This window comes from Lagenorhynchus albirostris, chromosome 4 (assembly GCF_949774975.1).
Source record: "Lagenorhynchus albirostris chromosome 4, mLagAlb1.1, whole genome shotgun sequence".
Taxonomy (NCBI): Eukaryota; Metazoa; Chordata; class Mammalia; order Artiodactyla; family Delphinidae; genus Lagenorhynchus; species Lagenorhynchus albirostris.
Window position 1 is genome coordinate 103,466,043 of NC_083098.1, and position 15,694 is coordinate 103,481,736.

The 15,694-nt window shown below is 32.9% G+C and overlaps 1 protein-coding gene across 13 annotated transcripts in view; it reads left to right on the forward strand.

Annotated features, from left to right (window-relative positions):
* LCORL (ligand dependent nuclear receptor corepressor like) overlaps nucleotides 1-15,694 on the forward strand; it is a 166,305-nt gene that overhangs the window by 39,153 nt on the left and 111,458 nt on the right. For all 13 annotated transcript variants that reach the window (XR_009540383.1, XR_009540381.1, XR_009540382.1 and 10 more), the window contains exon 2: nucleotides 11,206-11,271. Coding sequence is in view for 9 of the 13 variants with exons in the window: in XM_060148441.1 (XP_060004424.1) it covers nucleotides 11,206-11,271 (66 nt within the window). In the remaining 4 variants the exon portion in view is untranslated. The remainder of the gene's footprint in view (nucleotides 1-11,205; nucleotides 11,272-15,694) is intronic.

Sequence of the window (15,694 nt, forward strand, 5' to 3'; positions counted from 1 at the left end):
TTTTTTTGTTTTTTGTTTGTATTTAAGTAGCCCTTGAGTTGAGTCTACCTATTTATTTATTTATTTATGGTTGTATTGGGTCTTCGTTGCTGTGCGTGAGCTTTCTGTAGTTGCAGCAAGTGGGGGCTACTCTTCGTTGAGGTGCGTGGACTTCTCATTGCGGTGGCTTCTCCTGTTGTGGAGCACGGGCTCTAGGCACGTGGGCTTCAGTAGTTGTGGCACACAGGCTCAGTAGTTGTGGCTCGCAGGCTCTAGAGTGCAGGCTTAGTAGTTGTGGTGCACGGGCTTAGTTGCTCCACGGCATGTGGGATCTTCCTGGACCAGGGCTCGAACCCGTGTCCCCTGCATTGGCAGGTGGATTCTTAACCAATGCACCACCAGGGAAGCCCTGAGCTGTTTTTATATTTTGGAAATTAAGCCCTTGTTGGTCTCATCATTTGCAAATATTTTCTCCCACTCCATAAGTTTTTTCATTTTGTTTATGGTTTTCTTTGCTGTGCAAAAGCTTATTAGGTTTTTTCCTAGATCCCATTTGTTTATTTTTGCTTTTTATTTTTCTGTTGCCTTGGGAGAATGACCTAAGAAAAACACTGCTATAACGTGTCAGAAATGTTTTGCCTATGTTCTCTTCTAGGAGGTTTATGGTGTCATGTCTTAACATTTAACTCTGTAAACCACTTGGGGTTTATTTTTGTGTGTGGTGTGAGGGAGTGTTCTAACTTCACTGATTTACATGCAGCTGTCCCGTGTTCCCAACACCCCTTGCTGAAGAGACTGTCTCTTCTCCATTGTATATTCTTGCCTCCTTTGTCGAAGATTAATTGACCACAGGTGTATGGTTTTATTTCTGGGCTGTCTATTCTGTTCCATTGACCTATATGTCTGTTTTGTGCCGGTACCATGCTATTTTGATTACTGTAGCTTTGTAGCATTGTCTGACGTCTGGGAGGGTTATGCCTCCAAGCTTTGTCCTTTTACCTTAAAATTGTTTTGGCAATTCTGGGTCTTTTATCCTAATAAATTTTAGGATTATTTGTTTTAAATCTGTGAAAAATATCATGCATAATTTGGTAGGGATCACATTAAATCTGTAGGTTGTTTTGGATAGGTAGTATGGCCGTTTTAACTATACTAATTCTTCTAATCCCAAAGCATGGGATATCTTTCCATTTCCTTGAATCTTTAGTTTCCTTTATCAGTACTTTATAGTTTCAGCATATAAGTGTTTCACCTCTTTGATCAGATTTATTCCTAAGTACTTTATTTTTTTTATGTGATTTTTATGTGTTTCACCTCTTTGATCAGATTTATTCCTAAGTACTTTATTTTTTTAATGTGATTTTTAACTTTCCTTTTCTGATATTTCATTATTAGTGTAAAGAAATGCAACAGATTTCTATATGTTAATCTTGTATCCTGCTACCTTGCTGAATTCCTTTATCAGTTCTAGTAGTTTTTATGTGGAGACTTTAGGGTTTTTTATACATAGTATAATGTCGTCTGCATATAATGACAATTTTACCCCTTAAAATTTGGATACCTTTTATTTCTTTTTCTTGTCTGATTGCTGTGGCTAGGACTTCCAATACTGTGTTGCATAGAAGTGGTGAGAAGAGTGGGAATCTTTGTCTTGTTCCAGATTTTAGTGGGAAGGCTTTCAGCTTTTCGCCATTGAGTATTACGTTGCCTGTGGGTTTGTCATAAATAGCTTTTAATATGTTGAGATATGTTCCCTCTACACCCACTTTGGTAAGAGTTTTTATCATGAATAGATGTTGAATTTTATCAAATGGTTTTCCTGTATCTCTTGAGATGATCATGCGGTTTTTGTCTCTTATTGAGGTGGTCTGTCACATTGACTGATTTGTATATGTTGAACCATCCCTGTGGCCCTGGGATGAATCCCACTTGATTGTGGTGTATGATCTTTTTCATGTGTTGTTGGATTTGGCTTGCTAATATTTTGTTGAGGATTTTTGCATAAAATGATATAATAACTTATGAAAACATTTTGATTTCTTAAAAAGCTAAACAACTTGGGGTTGCCAAGGGGGAGGGTGGTGGGGGAGGGATGGACTGGGAGTTTGGGGTTAGTAGATGCAAATGATTACATATAGAATGAATAAACAAGAAGGTCCTACTGTATAGCACAGGGAACTATATTCAATATCCTGGGATAAACGATAATGGAAAAGAATATAAAGAAGAATATGTATCTGTATAATGGAAACACTTTGCTGTACAGCAGAAATTAACACAACACTGTAAATCAACTGTACTTCAATTTGAAAAATAAATTAATTTGAAAAAGGTAAACATAAACCTACCATATAACCCAGCCATTTCACTGTTAATTATATATGCAAGAAAAATGAAAATATCCACCGACATCTGACTGGATAATTCCATATGATAGAGTATACAAGAAAATAAAATAACAAAGTAATGATACAGGTGACAGTATGGATAAAACTCAAAATCATTCTGCTGAGTGAAACAGGTCAGGCCAAAAAAAAAATATATGGAGTGTGTACTGTAAGTTTCTATTTTTGTAAAATTCTAGAAAATGTAAAGTAATCTATAGTGTTTGCCTAGGGTTCTGAGTAGAGGGATAGATGGATTAAAAACAAGTGAGCAGGGGGCTTCCCTGGTGGCACAGTGGTTAAGAATCTACCTGCCAATGCAGGGGATATGGGTTCGAGCCCTGATCCGGGAAGATCCCACATGCCACGGAGCAACTAAGCCTGGGACCACAACTACTGAGCCTGTACTCTAGAGCCCGCAAGCCACAACTGCTGAGCCTGTGTGCCACAACTACTGAAGCCCGCGTGCCTAGAACCCATGCTCCGCAACAAGAGAAGCCACCACAATGAGAAACCCGCGCGTTGCAACAAAGAGTAGACCCTACTCGCCGCAACTAGAGAAAGCCTGCACGCAGGAACGAAGACCCAACACAGCCAAAAAAAATGTATAAATAAATTTATTTTTAAAAAAGAGTGAGCGTGTGTTTGGAAGTGTTGCAAGTGTTAGTTTTTTTTATTGTGGTAATGGTTTTATGGGCATATGCATATGTCAGAACTCTTCAAATTATATATTTTAAATATTTGGTGTCCTATTGCAAACTAGGCACTGCAGAAGAAAAGATCAGTGAATTGAAACATAGCAACAGAAAATACCGAAAATACAGAACAGGTAGAAAAAGAACTAGGGAAAAAAGTAAACTGTGCATTAGTGATTTTTGGAACAATATCAAGTGGTCTAACAATATAGAATTGGAATCCAGAACAAAAAGAGGCCATACAAAAAATATTGGGAGAAATAATTGCCATGAGTTTTCCAAATTTGATAACAACTGTAACCCTGCAGAGATCCAGGTAGCTCAACTTATTTATCCCAAGTAGAATATACACATAGAAAGCCACCCAGAGCACATAATAATCAAATTGCGCAAAGTCAGTAATAAAGAGGAAATTTTGAAAGCAGTCAGAGAAAAAGACACATTACTACAGAGGAACGAAGATGAGAAGGACTGCAGACAGTCAGGAACTTTGCAAACCGTTAGACAATGGAATGATATCTTTAAAGTGCTGGCGTCAAAAGCTGTCAACCTAGAATTCCAGACCTAACAAAATGTTTTTTTTTAAGTGAAGACAGAATGATTTTTTTTCCAGAAAAACAACAGCTGAAAGAATTCATTGCTAGCTAATTTTTAGTACAATAAATATTGAAGGAAGTTCTTTAGACATAAGATCTACACAAAGGAAAAAAAGCATACAGAGATTGTAAATATGTACATAAATATAAGAGAGACATTCTCCTGTTTAAGATTTCTTTAAAATAATTTATCTTTTAAAGTAAAAGTAATGTATTGTGGGATTTATAACAGATGTGGATGTAAAATGTATAACCATGGCACCGAGAATGGGGGTGGAGCATGGATATATACTGCTCCTATCATTGTCTGTTAAGTCATATTATAATATTTGAAGGTAGACTGAAAAGTTAAAATGAACATTATAAATCCTATAGTAGCAAGCACTAAAAAACTAAAAAGAGGTCGAGCTAATAATAGCGAATAGTGGAAATAAAATAGAGTATTAAAAAATCCTTATTCAATCCAAAAGAATGTTGCGGGAGGTGATAGTTGGGGGAAGTAACATATAACAGATGGAATAAATAGAAAACAAATAACAAGATGGCAGATATAAACCCAACCGTATTGATAACTATATTAGATATTAATCATCTAAACACTTCAATTAAAAAGCAGATATTTACACTGTATTGAAATATTAACTGTATGTTTTCCACAAGAAACTCAATGTAAATATAAAGACATAGGTTAAAAATTAAAGGATGGAAAAAGATATATAGTTGATCCTTGAACAACAAGCAGGTTAGGGATGTCGTCCCTCCACACAGTTGAAAATATGCCTATAACTTGTAGTCAGCCTTCCATATTTATGGTTCCTCTATATCTCTGGTCTGCATCTGTGGATTTAACCACCCACAGATCGTGTAGCACTATAGTATTAACTATTGGAAAAAATCCACGTGTGAGTGAACCCACACAGTTCAAACCCATGTTCGTCAGAGGTCAACTGTATAAAAAAAATGCTAATCATAAGAAAGTTGCTGTGTCTGATGTAACATCAGACACAGTAGACTTCAGGTCAAAGGATAAGACTTTAGAACAGGGATAAAGGGGAGCATTTTTTAATGATGATGAAATCAATTCACAAAGGAGACAATATAAAAAATATATATGCACCTAATATCATAGATTCAAAATACATGAAGCAAAAACTGACAGAACTTAAAGGAGAAAGATAAGACAGAAGACCAATAGAAATATAGAAGACTTAAAGAACACTTTGTCAGCTAGGCCTAAATGACATTTATAGTACACTCCACCCAATAACTGCAAATACACATTCTTTTCAAGTATACATGGAATATTCACCAACATAGTACATCATGTGCCACCTGTAAATCAAATCTCAATAAATTTAAAGTGATTGTAATCTAACAAAGCATGTTTTATGGTCACAAGGAATTCAGTTGGGATTCAGTAACAGACTTCTGGAAAATTCCCAAATATTTGGAAGATAAACAGCACATTTATAACCTGGGCGCATAACAATGCATCATAAGGAAAATTACAAACATTTTGAACTGAATGAAAAGACAATTTATCAGAATTTATGAGATGGAGCTAAAGTAGTGAATAGGGAGAAATTTATAGCTTTAAATGCTTTTACTAGAAAAGGACAGAGGTCACATATCAATGTTCTAAGCTTTCACCTTAAAAACTTAGAAAAATAAGTGCAAATGAAACAAAAAATAATTATAAGGAAGAATATAATAAAGGTAGGACAGATATAAAAACTATAGAAAAGGATGAACAATAAAATCATTTAAACCACAAGTGGTATTTTGAAAAGATCAATAAAATGGCTAAAACTTTGGCCAGAGAGATCAATAAAAAAGTAGAGGAGATAATTAAACTGCTATTGAGAATGAAAGAGGGATATCACTGCAGATTGTATAGACATTAAAAGGGTAGTAGGAAAATCTTTTGAACAACTTTATGCAAATAAATACTATAACTTATACAAATTGCATAGCATAACCCTGTTACCATAACAAAATAGACGTTTCAATAGAAAGGATGCTTAAAATCATTAGTCATCAAGAAATTGCAAATTACAACCACTATTATATACCCATACATGTTCCTTACAGTGGCTAAAGTTAGAAAGATTGACAGTGCTAAGTGCTGTATGTTGGTAAGGATGTGGTGCAACTGAATCTCTCACATTTTACTGCTGGGAATGTAAAAGAGTACAGCCATTTTGCAGAACCGCTGTACAATTCCTTAAAATATTAACAGCAAACCAGAACAATCTTACCACTCAGCCCAGCAATAACACTCTTACTTATTCAAGAGAAATGATAACATATATTCACAAAGACTTTTAAACAACTCAAATGTCCATCAACATGAGACTTAATAAACAACTTGCCCTACATCCATATAAGGAATACACCTCAGAAATTAAAAGCACTGTTGATACATGCAACAGCATGGATAAATCTCATTAACAGGTGGCTGAGCAAAAGAAGCTAGACACAAAACAATATATGCTCTGATTCCATTTATATGCAACTATAGAAAAGATAAGTCTAATTTATAATGACAGAAAATAGATTAGTGTTTCTTTGGGCTTTGGGTTGTTCCAGGAAATTTACTTATATGGCACAAAGATACTATTTGAGTTGATAGAAATATTCTGTGCTTGATTATGTTCTTAGTTAAATGAAAATATGCATTTGTCAAAATTTAGTGAACTTTATTTTAAAATGGGTACACAGTATTGTATGACAATTTTATCTCTATAAAACTGACTTAAAAAATCAGAGGATGTGTTTGTCAGCTGATTGTGCAATAGAGGGAATTTGTGAAGTGGAATATATATGGTAGAAGAAATTAAATGCAGTTAAGAAAAAAGAAAGAAATGTAAAATATAGGAGAGAGGGCAGCATGAAGTATGTTATGAGAACAGCTTAAGTACTTTTGATCAGAGTCTTAGGAAGGGTGTTAACAGCAACACATATTCCCTAAAGGCGGTACTTTAGGCAGAAGCAAAGTATTCCTAGATGAATGCTATGAGATATGATAAGTAATGAAGAGCAGAGACAGTGGTAAATATGTGTGCAAACATAAAACAACATAGTGTTTAGTGAAGTATATAGAGCAATAGCATAAATAGGAAGGAGGTCTAAGTCCTAGAAGGATGGGTAAAGATTTTGATTAATGTTAGACCTATATCCTAATTTCTGGGATAACCTCAAAAAGAATAGAAATAGAAGGCATAATTATCATATTGATAGAGGAAAAACAAAATTAAACAATAAATATTCAGTGAATTCCAAAGTTTGCAAGAAAGGTGAAAAATAGAATCTTGATACAAATAGAACAAAAACAGATAAGGAATTTAAACCCAAATATAAACTCTTAAATTTAAATTACTAAATTTTGACAAAATGTAGTGTTTTAGAAAAAGAAATTCCATATTATTTAATAATACAGAAAGGTTGTAAAGAAATAATTGAAAAAGACATTATGGAAACAATAACAAAAAGTGTTTTATAGGTGTGTAACAAAAGACCATATAGTCGAATGCAAAAATCATTGCTAGAAATAAAAAGGTTCACTTTGTAATTATATGAAGTTCTATTCACCAGGATGATATAACAATTATAAAATTATAAGCACTTAATAATGTAGCCTCAAAAACTTAGAAAGCAAAATTTCAAAGAAGTAAAAAAGAGAAATAGACAAAGTCACAATTTCATAGAAGATTTTCCTTACTTTTCTCAACAATTGATAGAAAAAACAGACATTGAAAAACCAAAACTGTAAAATTGCATCCAGCAATTTTAGAGTATGTATTCTTTTCAAGCATATGCAGAGAATTTTCAAAAATTGTGTATTGACCATAAAGACAGTCTCAGAAAATTTCAAGATTGAAATCATGTTGGGTACTTTCTTTTACTACAGTGTAATTAAGTTAGAAATCTATTAAAAGGATAGACTATCCATATATATTTGGAAATTAAGAAATACACTTCTAAAAACTGTGAACCGGGAAAGAAGACATAATGAAAATTAGGGAATATTTCGACTGAATGATGAGAAAATATGACTGGAATGCAGCTTATTAGATGGAAATCAATAACTTTAAATGCATATATTAGAAAAGAAGAAAGGCTGAAAGTTAATGAGCTCTTCCATTTCAGGAAGAAAAAATAAGAGCAGAATAAAATAGAGGGCAGGAAGAAATAAAAGCAGGGACAGGAATTAATGGATAAGAAAACAGACATACAATAGAGAAGATCAAGGAATCAAAAAAGAATTCTTTTTAAATCTAAAAAAAAAGAGAGGGAGAGAAACTTTTAATGGCTCGACTAAGAAAAAAGAGAAATCATAAATAACTGAAGTATGGAATGAAAAGCAAAAAGGACATGACTGCTGATATTGTTGACATTAGATAGATAAAAACATACAAGGAAATGTTTTACACAAATAAATTAGAAAATATAGTTGAAATGGGCAAGTTCCCAGAAAACTATGACTAACATAAGAAATAGAATACATGAATAATCCTTTAACAGTTAAATAAATTTGATCAGTAATAGGCACTTCAGAAAGACTTTATTTCCATTTGGCATCCTTTAAAATGTTCAAGCAAGGCATCCTACATTTCCTAATATTTTCACAGAGAATAGAAAAAGAAAGGACATTGCCACTCATTTTATGAGGGTAGCATAACGTTGATATAAAAACTTGATCAAGTACAAAGGAAATTTACAGACCAGTCTCATTAGTGAACATAGATGCCGAAATTTGAAAGGACTAATCAAGATAAGGAACCCAGCAAATATGTCTCATGATAATGTTGGGTTTTCCCAGGAATGGAAGAGGTTTGGTTTAATATTCAATGTAATTCACTGTATCACTATATTCAGAGATTTAAGAAAGAAAAATGACATAGTTATTTCAATAAATTCAAAATAAATTTGGTACTCAGCCTTAAAAAAAAAAGAAAGAAATGTTGCCGTTTGTGACAATGTGGATGGACCTGGAAGGTATTATGCTTTGTGAAGTAAGTCAGACAGAGAAAGACAAATACTGTATGTTTTCACTTATAAATAAAATCTAAAGAAGAAAATAAATGAATACAACAAAACAGAAACAGACTTACAGAGAACAAACTAGTAGTTACCAGAGGGAAGATGGGTGGGAGGATGAGCAAAATGTGTGAAGGGGATTGAGAGGTACAAACTACTAGGTATGAAATAAGCTACAAGGTTGTAATCTACAAGCACAGGAAATATAGTCAATATTTTATAATAACTTTGTATGGAGTGTAGTCTATAAAAATATTGAATTATTGTGTTGTACACCTGAAATGCAATATTGTAAATCAAATATAAATAAACTGATTGATTTGGTAAAATTCAATATCTTTGCATGGCAGGAAAACACCCCTAGCAAGCTAGACGTAGAATGAACTTCCTTAATGTGATAAGCAGTATTTCTCTTAAAGAATACAGCAAACATATTTAATGATGAAACTTGGAATGTGTTCCCATTTAGATTGGATGTGTCAAGGATGCTCACTCTGACCACCAATTTTCAACATCATAATTGAGGTCCTAGCTAAGCCAATAAGGCAAGAGCAAGAAAAAAGAAAGCAATAAGGATTAGAAAGGAACAAAACTACCATTATCTATAGATGATATATTTGTATATGTAGAACATTTCCAGATAAATTATAATTACAAAGTTTAGCGATGTTGTTAGATAACAGAGTCAATATACAAACATCAATTGTGTTTCTATATGCCTACAAGAAATAAAACTTTTAACTAAGGATATCATTTACAATAGCACCAACACTATGCAATATGAATAAATCTTAACAGGCTGTATATAAGACCTTGGTCTTATCTAGTGAACAGTTGAGGAACCCAGTAGAAAAATGTAAGTCCCTGTTTGCTTTCTTTTCAGGCTTAAATCTGGGAAATATACACTGTTTAAATTCAGTATGCTTACCCCGGGGTGGGGGGCGCTATGCATTTTGTCCAAAATACCACAGAATAACATCCTAAAATAGTTGTTTGCAGTATTATTTTTGGAGTAAATTGATCACATCAAAATAGAATATCTTGGTAATAGAGATTTGGGGCTTGTTCAGTCTGAGTCTTTATCTAATAGTAAGTCTTTTCTGTAGCATTCTTGAAAGCATCCTCTGGTGGGAGTTAATTCACTTTTCTGCCTGAAATTTCCACTCATGGGAACTAGTACTGAATCATTTCACAGAGATTTTTTTAAGTACATATTTACCAAGTACCATGAGAGCTACCTTTACTTTGTCAAATTTAGGACATCATCAGTTGTAAGATGCATCATTTCTTCATGTTCTACTAAATAAAAAAGTCACTTTTCGACTGATACACCATTGATTTTAACATGCATCTTGAGTATAGAGGTTTTTAAACGTTTTTAAAAGCAGTTTATGATTTATAAAACATTTCTACAGAAGTATTTCTCATGTTTTACAGTTTAGAAATATTACTGAGAAAATCTGTCTTTAATTTTTCAGGTCTATCATGCTTCCTTTCGTTTTCTTCCTTCATAATTTAAGCATCCCTAAATTAGTTCCTTTTCTTGGTTTTCCATTTATTTTGCCATCCTGGTCATTTTCCAGGATGCCTTGTAGTTTATCAGTAACCTGCTTAATACTGAATATGATGCAAACTTCAAAAAGAAAATTGTAAAATCTTAATATTAGTTTATCCACAAAGTAGAATACTCAGTTCATGAACTAGAGTTTTGTTAATAAGATTTTCAGTAATTTTTTTCCTTAAAACAAGGCAAAATTGTTGTGTTTTAATTTTTACAAGCAGGTTTAAATTTTATATATCATACTTTTCACAGCAAAAATTTCTCCCCATTGACACTTATTTACTCGTTTTTAAAATTGAGGTTAAAGATGCTACTTTTTTTAAAGTTAACATTTTTTTGTAACCAGTATAAACAGGATTGTAATACACGTCTCTTCTAATTATTCTTTTCATCTCTACAAATCATTGCAAAACAAATCTGCTGGGCTTCCCTGGTGGCGCAGTGGTTGAGAGTCTGCCTGCCAATGCAGGGGACACGGGTTCGTGCCCCGGCCTGGGAAGGTTCCACATGCCGCGGAGCGGCTAAGCCCGTGAGCCATGGCCACTGAGCCTGCGCATCCAGAGCTTGTGCTCCGCAACGGGAGAGGCCACAACAGTGAGAGGCCCGCGTACTGCAAAAAAAAAAACACAAAAAAACAAATCTGCTCATTATTTTAACCTGGGGCTATTTCTAAATGACAAGGTGTTTACTTGTTTTAGAAGTGAATATTTACATTTGAATATTTACATTTTTTTTTTACAATCATGTAATTCCTGGTAGTCATTGCGTGACTTCTTGCTGTGTTGTATATATTGCCTAGTTCAACTTAATTCATCTAAAGGAAAAAATGACACCTCATAGTATGTTAAATTTATAATTATCTGATTCATATAGAATTTATGGCTTTTGATTATTGTAAAATTAAGCTTTTTTAGTAGTTAATATACTTTTCTGTCTTTAATTAAACACAGGTTTTGAGAGTATTTTAGAAGGGCTTTATGGACCACGGCTACGAAGAGACCTCAGTTTATTTGAAGGTAATGTTTCTTTAAATTTTACTTAAAAATTTTAATCTTCTGTCCATTTTACAAATGAAAAATGGTTGTTCTATACTAACTTTGTATTAAAATGAATTTGTGATCTCATTTAATTAGAAAATATTTTTAAATAAGTAAATAAAATGATCAAAATATTTCTATTACATAATGTAATAATGATAATTACAAAATTTAAAAATTTCTATTATTACATTATATAATCTTTAAAAAACTTTTAGTACATTGATCAAAGTAGAAAACAAAGCTTGTTTTTGGCTTAATGGTAAAATTTAATTTTTGTTATTTTAAACATTATGTGCCCTGACTTATTCTTAAAGAGGCCTTAAAAAGGTTCAGTTAAATAAATATCTCCTGTTGCTTATGATATAGGCAGCCTGGAACTCAGATTGTCATTCTGAGATACGCCGCCATGTGTGTTCAGAGTTTTAATACTATTTGTTATTTCTTATAGCCTCCTCTTCCAAACACTCTAGCATAAATCCTGGTGGAAGATTTTGATCTATGCTATAATTGCTATAATATAGTTTAGTTTTTTTATTACTTGATTGGAAATGTAGAGCACTAGGAGAGAACATTTTTGTAGACATTTGAAATTTTATAGTACAGCTCATTCACAAAATGGGCAGTGCTAGTATAGATTTTCTACTTTGATTTTGGTACAATTATTTCTGAATCTCGTACCTGTTCAGTTTTATATGCTAATAACTCTTTTAGCTTCTATTCTTCTCTGGTACTTTCCATTCTACAAAGACCCAAGGTATCTTGTATAAATAAATCTTTTGAGTTGAGGCAATCAAAAGTTTTCTACTTATTCTTTTTTTTTTAAATTAATGTTGAGCAGGATAATTGAGTTATGAACCATAGAGCTGGTATCTATGAAAGATCATTTGTGCCAACCACCCACGTTCAGTCAGATAAATGATATCCATGCAGAACATGACTTTTAGGATGGAGACTCTAAAACGTGCCTTATTCTAGTGTATTATCATTCTTATGGCTAAGAGCTTTCTCTTTTATCTCTTAACTGTACTCATTTTTCGTTGTATCGTAGTTTAACACTGCATTAAATATTTTTACCTGATATATTTATAAACACTACTAATTGTAGTTTCACCTATTTTTCTGAGCATGTAAATGAAGAAAGGAAAAATCCGAAGAAACAAGAATTTAACCTGTGCTTGATATTTCTTCAACCTTTCTTTTTAAACCTGCTGTCCTCATTCAGATCAGAAGTCAGCATTATACTTAATTGCCTTCTGATAACCCAAGTTGCAACTTGTAACTCTAAGCGTCTTGCTTCCCTCACTGTCATTTATTTATTTATGTAGTTATGTGTGTATATATTTATGTCTTCGGAAATTAGTTTATTACATAAAGGGCAGAATGTCCTAATGAAATAAATTCTTGTATTTTATATTTAGACTAGTATTTCCTTAGCATACAAGTAACACATGTTCATTTTTGGAAATTAGAGAATACAAATAAATCAGAAAGAAAAAAATTACTCCTAGTTCCACGACCCACAGATAACCTTCACCATTTTTATATAAATTTAAAATATATGTTTAGATGTATTTATTCTTTTATTAAAGTAGTACATACTGTATATACAGTGTATATAGTTTTTTGTGCCTACTGATTTTGTTCACTGGTGTATCATTTGGGTATATAAAGTTCTGGATCATCATTCTTAATGGCAGCACAGTATTACATTGTAGATCTATGGTAATTAATTTAATTAATTTAATACCCTGTTGCTTATACCTCATTCCATTTATTCTTTTAATTCTGATAGATCTTGTACCTTATATCCTCTTTTGTTCTTTTTTTGGTGGGAAGATTTACAAAATTAGCTAAGCTTTTGGTGGGAGGATTTACAAAATTAGCTAAGCTTTGGAACTTAGCTTCTTCTCACCCATAGGCACATATTGATGTTGCCCTTTTTCACCCCAGACGTTCTAACTTTTCTCCAGGTTTCTTAGGTAAATTCTTCCTCCTTTTCTTTGCTCTTTTGAATTAAAAAAAAAAGGTTTCTAATCAAAGTTTCAGGCTTAAGAAGGATAATATTAATTGTAGTAATAAATCTGTATCTGTGCAAAGATAAAAACAGCCATACATTTTGAAGGAAGGTTACAACAGAGCTATCAAAGTGTAGAGCCTTTGAAAAGGCATATAGAAGCTATCCATTATAGACATCTCCAGCTTTTTTCTTATCCTCTTCTTAAATAAGTGTGCTTTCTTTGTTATCATTGTTTAAAATGGTTAAATATTTAGATGTTAGGACTACCAAGTGTAGGTATTTCTAATTATACAAATCTGTATGCAAGAATCACATAGGTGAGTGTATGTTTCTAGATAAATCATTGGAAATCTGAACCCTTGTTACTCACTTTCCAAAACTCAGGAACTAGATGAATTGGCTAGCCAAGGGATCCTTGTATATTACTCTAAATTATTTTTATTATAAAATTAAATGCATAGTATTTTTATTTTATAATACATTTAAGTTAAATAGACTGCATTGCCAATCTGCTACTGCTTATGTGGAAAAATGTACTCTAAACTTCATAGTGCTACCTTGAAAGTCAACTTTGGCATACAGTGTGTTTTTAATTTTAAGGCTTTTTATCATCTGTATTAGTGTTTTGAGAAGTTTATATTTTAATTCTTGAAATCTATTCAGAGTCACCTCCAGATTGAATGGTTTTGAAAGCTTTTGAGTGTTGCTAATTTTTAATTTGTTGGAAACAAAAGCTTTCTGTCTTCTTTGATCTGTTCTTAGGACTTTTTGTCCTTTTGAGGAAAACGTAACTATTATTTCTTTTTGGAGTAAAGTCTCCAAAGAAACTTTGAATGTCATCAATTTTTATGTACTCCTTGAAAAGTTCCCCATACTCTATGCCTCTCTTCTACCAACCCAGAATTCACTTTTCCTGCTATCACATGACTTTTAAGCAGAAATTCACTCTTGTTTTCTGCTTTAGTCAATCCTTTCTCATGTCTTATTGGGGAACCAGTTTCTTTCATTTGTAGGATTGCCTGATTTACTTGCCCTGACTATGGATATTTACAAAATATGAAAAGAGTACAGTAGGCAGGCATAAAGTGGCTGATAGATCCTTATTGGTTTTTCCCTAGCTCTGTCCACATTTCAAAGAGAAATTATATCAGAGGTATGCAAGCGATCGCATCGTGGCCAAATCCAGCTCACTGACTGTTTTTGAATGGCCTGTGAGCTAAGAATGGTTTTTATGTTTTTAAATAGTTGAAAAAAATCAAAAGAAAATTTAATATTTTGTGGCTTGTGAAAACTATATGAAGTCCATATTTAATGCCCGATTAATACAGTTTTATTGGAAACAGCCCCTCTTATTTGTTGACATATTGTCTATGGCTACTTTTGTCCTTCAACAGTAGAGTTGAATGGTTGTGACAGAGACCATATATCCTGCAAAACCTAAAATATTTGCTCTCTGGCTGTTTATATTATAGTAAAGGTTTGCTAATCCCTGACTTATACCACTGACCAACATTTAATATTTTTGGCTTAATATCCTTTTTTTTCCCCAACTGTTAACACTATGATGATGGAGCAAACGAAACTACTTTTTAATAAGATTTATTGGATGACATATTTTGAATGCTTATTTTGTGTTAGGAACTGTGATGAGCAATGAGGAAAAAAATGAATAGGTAGTATCTCTTCCTACTAGGAACCCATACCCTAGTATTAACTAAAAAATGAGTAGCTTTCTAATATGAATTGATGCTTATTTATATTAAAACCAGAGAATCTAATACTATTTTATAGTTAGTTATATAAGTTATATTAGCTTTCCTCAATGTGTACACAGAGACTTATCCAAGTGTACAGGCATACCTCAGAGGTATTGCAGGTTCAGTTCCAGACCACTGCAATAAAGAGAATAATGCAATAGAGTGAGTCACATGAATTTTTGGTTTCCTAGTGCATATAAATTTTTTGGTTTCTACAGTTATGTTTACACTATACTGTAGTCTATTAAGTGTGTAATAATAGCATTATGCTAAAAAACAATGTATGTACCTTAGTTAAAAAAGACTTTATTGCTAAAAAATGCTAACCGTCACTTGAGCCTTTGGCAAGTTGTAATTGTTTTGCTGGTGGAGGGTCTTGCATTGATGTTTATGGCTGCTGACCTCATCAGGGTGTTGGTTGCTGAAGGTTAGGATGGCTGTGGTGATTTCTTAAAATAAGACAACAATGAAGTCTGCCACACTGATTGACTCTTCCTTTCACAAACAATTTGTAGCATTCAGTGCTATTTGGTAGCATATTACCCACAGTAGAACTTCTTTCACAATTGGAGTCAGTCCTCTCAAAACCTGCCATTGTTTTATCAACTAATTTTATGTGATATTC